At 43.6% G+C, this 12086-nt stretch overlaps 1 protein-coding gene across 1 annotated transcript; it reads left to right on the top strand.

Moving 5' to 3' along the window:
* The first annotated feature begins 9378 nt into the window (after nucleotides 1-9378).
* Nucleotides 9379-12086, top strand: LOC146555346 (deoxyribonuclease-2-beta-like). Its single transcript, XM_085250862.1, has 6 exons — nucleotides 9379-9470; nucleotides 10069-10207; nucleotides 10307-10385; nucleotides 10583-10744; nucleotides 10840-11019; nucleotides 11649-12086. Exons 1-6 carry the CDS (start codon nucleotides 9385-9387, stop codon nucleotides 12056-12058), a joined length of 1056 nt encoding a protein of 351 aa, XP_085106988.1. The 5' UTR covers nucleotides 9379-9384; the 3' UTR covers nucleotides 12059-12086.

Below are 12086 nucleotides of genomic sequence, written 5' to 3' on the forward strand. Positions count from 1 at the left end.
CCAAGCGGATTTATTTTACCAAGTGGATCATCATGGCCTTGCCATATTGGTCCATTTGATTGACCTTTATTATAATTATGAATTTATTTTATTTTCAGTTGCTACAAACGGGACAGACATGACTGGGGGATAGGACAGGGAGAAAGAATGAAAGAAAGAGAGGGAGAGAAAGAAAACCAAAGGGGAGAAGAGACGGTGAGAAGGGGGGGAAGAAAGGAAAAAAAAACACCTGGGTCACCTGTATGGAGAAAAAAAACAGAAGAGAAAGCAAACAACAAAGAGCAACATAATAAAAAAAACGGCACCATCACAATAAACTAGCTAGCAGTAGATATCAGTAGATACTAAATAATAAACGATATTGTGCAGCACGCAAGATAGACAGCGCACAATGTGCTTTGAGGCAGCAGTCAAGAAAGCTGTAGTCCGCGTCTGTGAATACCCGTGTGTACACCTGTGTGCATACCTGTGTGGATCAGCATGCTTGCATTCCAAAGGTTTCTCCATGTAACGATCTGCTAAGGAGTGTGGGGGGGCCACAGCCCCGTCCTCCAGGGCGTGAAGCAGGTATGGAGGAGATCAAAACTCCAGACATCCAGAGGCCCCCAGAACACAAGAGACCAAGGAAGACCAACAGAGGGGCAGCCGCGCCACTGTCCCGGAAAGAGCTGAGGAGAGTCCCAGATGAGGGCTCACTCAGCAGCCGCGGAGCAGAAGCCAGGGGGAGTTGCAGTGACGCGCCCGTGAGCTCCGCCGGCAGCCAGCTGTGCCTGAGTGACCGAGCCCCAGGCCGAGAGGCCGGGGGCACCCCACCTCCAAAGTGGCCCGAGCGAGCCCCAGGCTCCAGGCCCCGATAAGCGGCCGCCAAGGAGTGAGCCGGTGTGTACCCGGACGCCCACCCCCAGACACAAAGAACCACCAACGCACCGACACCTGAGGGAGTCCCCCACTGGCAGGGGAAGTGGTGGTGGGTGGAGATAGGCCTCCATACCTTGGAGGGCCTGACATGTCCCCAGAGAGGTGGTGTCTGATACCCAACCTGACATATAGACACAGACATACAGGCACACACAGACACAAACATCCATTCCCACCCTCATGCTCTCATATGCACTTACTCCACACTCAACCAACGTGGAGACAGACATAAAGAGACGCTGTACACACGATCACACTCCCCAAGCGTACTCTACAAACCGGGTCTAGGTACCCTTGCCCCTGGAGGGGGGAACCGCACCCAGACCCAGGTGGTGTTACCCTTTTCCCTGCGGTGGGGAGAGGCAGACCGCCCCGACTCCGCAGCAGCAGGGAGGCCCCACACTCCAGACCGCAGTCGGACGGCCAACTCCTCCTAGCCCCCCCGCTCCAGCAGGCCGCAGAGAAGGGGGGTGAGAGAAGACTCCAAACCTCCCTCCACCCGCTCATTGTAGTGTTGATGCATGTGTGTTCTAAGGTGCAATTAAAACCCAGGAGGGCATGGAGCTACCTGCCAGAGAGCAGCAGGTAAGCGCATAGTCCCTCCTGCTAGCCCTCAATGTCTACGTGTATTTAAAATTGAGAGGTGGGCAACGATGCCAGGGGTGGGGTGTACACCCTGATGGTAATTTGGACTCCGTGTATCGTGCCCACCCCTAAGATCCTATACAGGGCTCTAGAGTGCGACCAATTTGGTCGCGAATGCGACCAAATTTTTCAGTGGTGCGACTAAAAATAAATATTTGGTCGCACAGGTGCGACCAACTGTTCCGGTAACAAAAAAAAAAATCTCTGTAACTCTCCGTGTGGTCAACAACAGACACACATTATGCCCCTATCGTGGACTAAACCAATCAGAGATAGTCAGGGGCGGGACCTCTCTGATTGGCCGTGGTCCAGTTGAAAGTGCAGGTGGAAGAGAGAGGTGAGTAGCTTGAATAAAGCGATATCAATTCATTAACGGATTCCACACAAAGACCTAAACACGGAGCGGACCCAACACATCAGAATCAGCTTCGTCTTTCTCGGCTTTCTCACCCGACGGCCTGAACACGGACACGCTGTCGGAGCTTAGCGATTCTTCGGGTCCGCGCTGTGTTTACGTCTTTTTGCGCTGATTCTGAGCTGCAGGTTTTGCCTCTCTCCAACCAAAATTCACCGAGCCTGCAGCAAAAGAAGCAGCAAACTGCGCTTCACATTTGATCAATGTCGTCATGAATTCCCTCTGACTTTTGCTGTTTTGCTTCCATCACGATAAAAATCACACTTCCTGCACAGCTCTCTCTCTCTCTGTACTTCAGGAACAGTTTCCCGTCTCAAATCTGTTTTCTGCATTATTCATTCGCTTATTACCCACCAGTCTAGCGTTGTTTACAGCGCTTTTTCTTTTTTCACTTAAATGACCTCGGACAAGAAAGCCTAATTTCTGCTGTTCAATACTGAAGGAATTTAAATGTCTTAAAATTATGCAAAATTACAGAATATTTTTAAGGTTATCTGCTATAAAAAGCCAGACCAGGAAAATCTCCTTCATGTTTTCCTGTGTTTTATTCTCAGTTACTTTCACACAAAGGCATCTGCTGTGATTTTCACAATTCTGATGAAGTCTCATGTGTATCAGTACTGATAAATGATCAGAATTATAATATTTCTGACTGTCTGAGGCTAAATTGAATCAAATCAGGACTTTGAGAACCGGAATTGAATGGATTATAGAAATCAGTGATGATACTCAGCCCTAGTGAGCAGCCTAGGCCTGAGAGAAGTGGATGTACTGTAGCTGTGTGTAATAAGAAAAGATGAAAAGAACTATTGATAACTTTTTTGTTAAGTTAAGGCCTGATCTGTCTGAAATTCATAGCCAGTGCTCTGACACGGTGCCATCAATATTTGAATGCTGAAAAAGCACAGTGTATCCAGAAAACACATTATATGCTGCAATAAATGCACTGCCCAAGTGTCCCCTCTCCCCACGGCCTTTCAGCAGCAGACAGCAGCAAACAGGTCGTCAGAGGAGGCCAAGATGATGATTAAGTTTTTAACATTTTCTACAATATTGACAAAGCACTTTAAGCACAAGTTTGTTAGTTAATAATTTAGAAATTAATATTGTCTGTATGGACTTCCCCCCCCAAAGAAAGTGCACATGTAAAACTGCGGTGTTAAGCGATGCGGTTGAAAAATTTGAGTGCGCCTAACTTTTGTGCCGGTACGCCTAAATTTTTAAAGTTAGGCGTACTAGTGCGCCCATGTCAAAAAGTTAGTCTAGAGCCCTGCTATATGTATGTGTAATGAGAGTGTGAGTAATGTGAATGTCTAAGTTGTGGGATAAAATTGAGGCAGAGGCAGCCAGAAGGGGACGGGGGGGGGTGGGGGGGTAGCCTCCTCTGCACCCTGGTGACATACCCCTACCCCAAGGCCCTGCATGTGTGGGTGGTTGTGGTGGAGCGGGAAGAGGGAGGCAGCTGGAGATGGGGAGGGAAGGACGGGAGGGGCAGGTTACCCCTCCCTGGGGCCAGCTCCCCCGCTGACCCCAGTAGGCACTCCCATACTCCGCGACCCGCCAGGGAAAGGGGGCCCAGGCCCATCCAGACCGGGGCCCAGCGCAGCAGCACCCCCCGGCCCCACAGAGCCCGGGACAGTCCACCCAACCCCACCACAGAGAAAACTGCACCACCCCACCATCCACTCATCTTCCAGACTACATGAGACAATAGATGCCCAGGCTGAGATCTTTCTCCACCTCTCCTGTATCTCCCCCTCCTGCAGAGAGTTCCTGAGGAGAGGAAAGCTCCTGCAAGGTGTGACAATCTCCCCCACCAGTTGAAGAGCCCCCCAGGTGGCTCGACGCACTGGCGGCACCCTGCGCCAGGGATGGGCCCCCATGCACCCACCCGCCCACAACCCCGGCAACACACAAACCAGGACCCGAGGCCCCGAGGCCCGGCCAGGGCCCCAGTCCAGAGACGGAGCGCCCCCAGAACCTCACGCCCATCCCGGACCCACCCAGGGGCAGACAGGCTACCAGGTCAGTAACCCACGTCCATCAGCACAGACCCTCCCCTAGCCCCGCTGCACGCAGCCACGAGGAAACAGTCACCCGAGAGCCAAAAGAGCCCCCACCCGGACATGACCGCTACCCCGGGTTGAGCCCCCCAAGGAAGATGCCTCCAGGGAACCCCCCGACGCCCTAAGCCTGTCCCTACCCCCACACCAATCACAACAGTGAGGGCGGGACCAAACTATGACCCCCCACCCCCACTAGGTGATGGAGCTGATCAAAGGAGCCCAGAGCAATTGATCTGATGTGGTGGCAGAGGCTGTATCAAGACTAATGTAATCTAATAGATAATTTCTATATTGGTTAGAATTAAGATTATTTTTATTTTTCCAGTTCATGAGGACTGTTTTCTTGGCTATGCATAGGGCAGTGAAAACCATATGGGCGATATTCTTTTCTGAAGTGACATTATCTAAGCTGCCCAACAAACACACTAAGGGGGAAGTTGGAATGTTACATTTCAGACACTTTGATAAGTCTTCACATATCTCGCACCAAAACTTCTGCACTGGTGGACAGAACCAGAGAGCGTGAATGTAATTGTCTGGTGTATTGCCTTGACAGTGTGAGCAGTTGTTGGAAGATGTAAAGCCCATCTTGAACATCCGATGACCTGTATAGTGCACTCTATGTAGTATTTTGTATTGTATTAATTGCAGACTGGGATTTTTAATCAATTTAAAGGTTTTTAAGCAAATCTGAGACCAGAAGTTTTGGTCTAAGCTGACTGATAAATCTGCTTCCCACTTTGCAATAGGAAGGGATATTGATTCATCTAATTTAGAAAGTGTTCTGTATATTTTAGATAATAATTTGGGGGATTTAAGAGTAAGGAAATGTGCCGCACTAGGTGGTGTTTGTAATTCAACTTGACTGAGGTTAAATTTCTTTTTTACTATGGATTTAATTTGTTGATATTCTAAAAATCTTTTCTTGTTGATCCCATATTGTGCAACTAGTCTGTCAAATGGAATAAATTCTGTTCCCTCTAACATATGTTCTAAGTATTTAATTCCTTTACAACTCCATTCTGGGAAATTAATCATATTACTGTTTTGTAATATGTCAGGGTTATTCCAGATAGGTGTACGTTTGCATGGGATTAATGAAGACTCCATTATTTTTAGAAACTCCCACCATGCTGTCAGAGAGAAGCTGATGTTGATACTTTTAAAGCATTCATGTCTTATGTTTGAGCTAATAAATGGTAGGTCTGAAATCTCTAGATCCTTGCATAGTGCCTGTTCAACATCTAGCCAGGGCTCATCTAAGAAGGTATGTTTTGACCATTCTGAGATGAACTCAAGCCTGTTGGCTAAGAAGTATTGGTGAAAATTAGGCAGATCTAATCCTCCTCTATCCTTGGTTCTTTGTAGCGTTTTTAAGCTGATACGCGGGGGTTTATCTTTCCAAAGGAATTTGGAAATATATGAATCCAGAGATCTGAACCAATCTTGTGATGGTTTGTTAGGGATCATCAAAAATAAGTAATTTATTTTTGGCAAGATCATCATTTTTATAGTGGCGACCCTTCCCATGAGTGATATGGGTACAGATTTCCATCTAGTCAGATCGCCTTCTACTTTCTTTAGAAGTGGGATGTGGTTTAATTTAGTTAAGTCTGAAAGCTTAGGAGAAACATTAATACCTAAATATTTAATATTTCCGGATTGCAGTGGGGCAGAGGAAGAATTATGGAAGGAGCAGTTAATGGGGAGAACTGTAGATTTTGGCCAGTTAATTGAATAATCTGAAACTCTTGAAAACCAGTTTATTAGAGTAATTACCTCAGAGAGGTTGGTTTGTGTGTTTTGCAGAAAAAGCAACACATCATCCGCATAGAGACTGATTTTATGTTCTATGTTCTTACATTTTATGCCCTTAATTGTTGTAGCCTGTCTAAATGCTGCTGCTAGAGGTTCGATAAAAATTGCAAAAAGTGAAGGGGAGAGTGGGCATCCCTGTCTGGTGCCCCTCAGGAGACAGAAGCTGGAGGATGTCTGGTCATTTGTTCTGATATGAGCTGTTGGGGAATTGTATAATATTCTTATCCAGTTTATGAAAGAGTTTCCAAAACCAAATTTGTGTAAAGTTGCGAATAAAAATTTCATCATTTAATTCAGCATAAAGGAATTTACGACTGGATCTAGTTTTCTATGTCTGGGTGAGCATTTAATCGGTGGACAACTTGGATGAGACAAAAAGTGGCTGTTATGACTAGTATGGTAAAGAGGCAAAAATAAGCTTCCACTGTCCAGACAAAGAAAATGACCAATGGGGAAACTACCAGTGGATATTTAATCAAAAAAAAGAAAAAACTGTTATCAGTGACTGGCAAATGAAGCCTTTACATATCAGACAGCATGTACCTTGTTACTCTTGTGACGGCCAGTGGGCTGGCCTTGTGTTTTGCTTTTTCTGTTACCTGTTTCTTGCAGGTAGGTGGAGCTGACCCAATTATTGATGCAGCACACCTGAGAGGCCAGTCCCAGTGTGTATAAAGACACCTTGACTGAACCAGCGGGGGCTGGCGTTGGCTCTGGCTCGCTCTGTCTGGCACCCATCATGTTCATTTGGAAGTTTCAGTTATGGCTGTAATGTCCTTTAAATTGTCTTTCAGTTGCTTTACCTTATTTTCATTAAATATGTCTTACAGCCTTTAAAAGCCTGTGTGTGGTCTCCCTCTTGATTGTCATTTCCTATGAGCCGGGTTGTGACACTCTGTATACTTACACGCTGTTAGCTCATGTTTTTTTAAATTGACACAGGAAATGATTAGCAGGGTTTAATGATGACAGAAAAAACATGTTCTAAAGTACAATTAAAAGGACTTAATTAGCTTCATATACATAAAAAGAATTTGTCTACATAATTTTTTCCTGCTGCAGGTAAAGCATTGATTTCTTACAGATGTGTTACAATAGTGAGTGAAAACTCATTATACATAATGCATTGTAGGCAATCAAAATCATCAGCTAATCCTGTAAACAGGAAGTGATGTCACGTCTCAATAACTAATAACATTTAGTGCATAATCACCCCCGTTGGAATACAGCTGTTAAAAGCAACCAATCGACACAACAACATCAAATGCCACACGGGTGTGGCATAGTGCATGGTGTTTGGGATGAATAAAGCTCTGTAATGTTGGAGTATCTTGGAGTAATATTTGCTAAAATCTGTAAACTGTAGTTGCCTGCAGTGTAGGAAAAAATAACTTTGCTTTCATCAAAGTGAAAAGCTTTCGTAGTAGTGAGGTATCACTTATAGAAGAATCACTTTTAGTTTTTTTGGTGCTTGTCTTAAACATTCATGGGTAAAAATATAATGAAGTACCGTATTTTCACGACCATAAGGCGCACTTAAAAGTCTTAGATTTTCTTCAAAAAGTACGGCGCGCCCTATAGCGCAGTGTGTTGTAAGGAGGACGTAGTAGAGAACACCATGAGAACGCTAAAGGGTGAAGTGTGGGCAGTGATCGTATATACCGGACAATCGCACATACCTGTCTAAAAGGACAGGTATGTGCATTATGCGGAACATCGTTGTTTTAACAACCCTGAAAATGGCAAAGAGACACGCTTACGAAGCACAGTTTAAATTGAAGGCCATCAGCTATGCGGAGGAACATGGAAATCGAGCAGTGGCGAGAGAATTTAAGATTAATGAATCGATGGTTCGCAAGTGGAGGAAGCTGGAAAACAAGCTCCGGCAGGTCAAGAAAACGCAGCTGAGTTTCCGCGGACATAAGGCGAGGTGGCCCGAGTTGGAGGAAAGACTCGAGCGGTGGATCATCGAGCAAAGAACGAGCGGGAGAAGCGTTTCGACGGTCACCATTCGGCTAAAAGCAGTTTCACTAGCTGAAGAGATGAACATTGAACATTTCCAAGGAGGTCCGTCTTGGTGCTTTCGTTTTATGAAACGGTGCCATTTTTCCATCCGGACCAGGACTACGGTAGCGCAGCAACTTCCAGCGGATTATAAGGAATAGCTGGCCATCTTCCACTCCTACTGCAGCAAACACATCGGCGACAAACACATCCAGCCCAGCCACATCACAAACATGGACGAGGTCCCGCTCACTTTTGACATCCCGGTGAGTCACACTGTGGAGAAGAAGGGGATGAGGACTTCGATGGGTTTGATTGATGATAAAAATGTGAGTACCAAACTCAGTTTTGCTCCTGCTTTATTTTTAAATACGCACACTTGTATGCTTGTGTGTTGTTGATGATGACGATTACTGGTAATAGAAATGTGAGTAAGGTACCGAACTCAGGTTTGCTCCCGCTTTATTTTTAAATACGCATACGGTACTTGTATGGGCCCTATGATCCAGTGCACCTTATGTGTGTGTTAAATACAGTAATGGCACACATAACTGAGACTGCGCCTTTTAGTACAGTGCGTCTTATGGTCGTGCAAATACGGTATTTAGTTTGACAGCAAGCAAATAAGTTTCCTGCCTGGTACAAAATGAAGAAGCTCCTGTTTTATTCATTTTCATATAAGTTTGAGTTCTTAAAATTCTTGACCATGCATCAGTGCAAATTTTTAGAGTTGATTCTTCTGAAATTGTCATTTGTGCAAAGTCACAAGCTGATAAAATGTTTATTCCATATTACGTTTTAGCCTTTGCATGTAGTAAGTAGTTTCTTCATAGTAGTTTTTCTGTTGCACAAAAGAAACCACAAGTTCCTGTTTTTATAAATTTAACAAGATTTTTACATGTTTGTTAAAAGTTCATGCCCTAAATGGAGTGACTGGAGATGTCAAAGGGTCGCGCCATGTATGGTATGACAGGAGATGGCACACATACACACACATGCTGATGTTGCGCGCAAATGCTTGCCTTGGATGTATGACTGCTTTCACCGAATAAAAGGAGCTGTAAGGGAAGTCAGTTTCGGAGTTGACTGAGTTCGGGTGAAGGGCTTATAACTCTAAGACCCTGATCGGGCTTCCCTTGCCGGCAAGTAAAAGACAAAAGCGCTGTGGTCTTGCTTTGTTCACAAGGATCGGTCTCTGAGACAGCGAGGTCTGTGAGTTTAGACCTAACATAAATCATATTCTGGAGCTGTATAACTAAGAGTCAGTTCAGCAGAGGACTAACGCACTCTTCACTCGGCCTGATGGTAAGTTAGTTTCTGTTTGTATTAGGATGGTGACATATTTGGTGTAGCACAGAATAACCTGTGAACTCAAGCCATGCTGCGATACTGCATTATGTTATTACCTGTAAAGACACTGCAGCCAGTAATAGTGAGATAATTCTGTTTTCTCCTAAAGGGAAGATGATGTATTAAAATGACTTTTTTGTTATTCTGTTTTTTCAGGACGTCCTTTGGATGATTGTCCTCACTGTTGGTCTGCTTGGCTCACATTGTGAGGGCACTATATCCTGTAAAAATGAAACTAATGGTGATGTAGACTGGTAAGACAACATCTGAGCTATTCATTCAGGTGTACTGAATTACACATTAGTAACTTTGGTCTTCAAGTGCTTCAAAGCTACGCTATGGTACCTTTTGCACCTGCGTTTCAACATAGTCATAGATGATGTTCAGACACTGCTACACTATTTTACACTGTTATTATCAGTTATTTTATATATTTCCATTTCATAAATAACTTCATTTGGGCAGTAAGACATAACGCATACCTAAAACTATGAAGACAACACACAATACTGTGACACTTGCCTCCTTTCTCCAGCCCTGCACATCTATTTTCATCACTCGTATTATTCTCACTTTATTGATCAAAAGAGGAAACAGGGAAAGAAAACACTTTGCAAAATTTCACAAGCTTCATCTCATTTTAGCATCATGGGGAAGCCAGTGGAAAATACTATTCATAAAAGGCCCTGTTATTCATAGTTAAAGGTTTTCAGTCATATCTCTGCTTACTCTACAGGTGCTTGTGAGACTCGGGTATAACAGAGTTTGTTATTTTCTTCTTCCATGCTCAGTTAAGCTTCTCATCATTTATTGTTATCTTTGAATTTACTGACTTGTCTCTGACATCACCAGGTTTATTTTGTACAAGAAGCCTGGTGGGTTTGATTATGTTTACATTGATTCAACCGACCAGAACCTTAAAAAGAATAACAAGCCTGTCAACAACCAAGCTGGTGTCCTGGCAAATACCCTGAAGCCCTACTTTGAAAAAGTGAGAATAACTCCATGAGTTTCTGTTATTAGTGTGTATGCACTTTGAGGAAAGACATAATTTATGTTATGTTTTTGTGGATTCTTTCCGGATGAGCAGTCGCCAGATTCTGCATTCATTGCATACAATGATCAAATGCCAAGTTGTAACGCACTACAACAATATGGCCACAGCAAAGGTGGGTAGAAATAATTTTTTAATAATAATAATAAAAATAACATAAGAAATACTAATAAAAACACACCTGATTTAAATGTGCTCTCCTTCACGCTCACCTCTGAGCATCAGAACCACAGCTTCTGTTATTCTCAGATCACTCAGCAAATGTTCTCTTCTTAATAATGACATGAGCTCTTTCATGTTCTTGTTCTGCAGGAGTTGTGATGATGGATAAGGATAATGTAGTCTGGCTTTTACACAGCACACCAAAATTCCCCGAAGGAGATGAAAGCAATAATTTCTATCCTGAAAGTGGGAAAAGGCACGCACAGATATTTATGTGTGTAACACTGCCCTCTGATAAGTCTGCACAAATAGGTAAGGCAGCATGTCCAAGGTAATTCTTCATGTCTAGAGTGTATGTGAAGTTTTAACACAGTAACATGTACGTCCCTCATTTTACTTTTTTTCAGCTCAGCATCTTAAAGACATCAATGCTCATATATTTAAAAAACACAATCCTGAAAAACTCCTGAAAAAAGATTCTTCCAACATAAAACGAACGCTGCCCTACCATGAGGACTTGTTGTCATCCGGTGGTTTGAAGTTTACACGCTTTGTTAAACAAATCTCCAAGAAAAGGGATCCTGAAGGTGAGATTTCTGCTTCATTCATTTAAGAAAAAAATCTTAAACACTGTGTCTTTTGTGAAATCATTGTGACTTTCTGTAGTTTCCCCACCAAAGTTCTGACTCTTATTTACAAGGTGTGAAACATCAAGCCCAACACAGTCCTTTATTTTAACTTCTCTAATGTTTTGGCCTGTGAAACATGAGCTGGGCGACGAGTAGATCTAACTTTACAGAGTAGTTCTGTTCAAAACTCACTTTATTTAGATTTTAACTCTAAAAATAACTCACATATAAAATTAAATAATGATCCTGGTATGAAAATGTTGTGGAAGCTGTAAAATAAATCCTGTGAACACACATGTTATGCTGTAAGTTTGTATTGCCATGGAGACCTTTCATTAAGGTGTTAGTGTGACCCAGCCTCAGTGCAGAGTTAGTGCAGGGGAGTGTAGCAGCAGGGATCATATGAGGTCTGATGTTTGTAAAAGAAATCATTAAATAAGAAGAGCTGGAACTTCCCAGAAACTCTCAGAAAGAGAAAGTAGAGTCAGGGTTGTTGTGAGCAACACTTTTCTCTTTTTTTTTTTTAAAATTCTGGCTTATTGTAACACTGTCTGGTGGTTTCCTGATGTTTGTCTTTACTTTGGCAGGAGATCTTTATGTCACCATTGCTGACACACTACAGACCAATTTATCCATCCAGACCTGGCGCAGTGACCCTGAAGAGAGTGGAAAACGTCCGCTTTTTAAAACTGGGGAAAAAAACGAACTAGTCACCATCATGTCAGTAAAAACTGACGCAGGTGAATGGAGTCATAAATGTGATCATTCCAAATGGTGTGTTTCTGACATTCAAAACTGGATGTGTGTTGGTGACTCAAACAGAGAACCATCCCAGTTCAAAAGGCCTGGTGGTGCACTGTGCATTAATAGCAAACCTGTGGCAGATGCATTTAGGCAAATTAAAAGGATTACTGGCACTGATAGCGTCACTAACAGTAACACTGACTGTAACAATAACAATGTTGCTAGTCCCCGTAAAAGACCAAGATCAGGTTAACTGCAGCAGACAGCCGTCTCGGTCTTGT

Source organism: Mchenga conophoros, linkage group LG17 (assembly GCF_057382185.1).
Source record: "Mchenga conophoros isolate Kocher_MC1m ecotype Shallow Benthic linkage group LG17, M_conophoros_male_GT1.1, whole genome shotgun sequence".
In the NCBI taxonomy this organism is placed as follows: Eukaryota; Metazoa; Chordata; class Actinopteri; order Cichliformes; family Cichlidae; genus Mchenga; species Mchenga conophoros.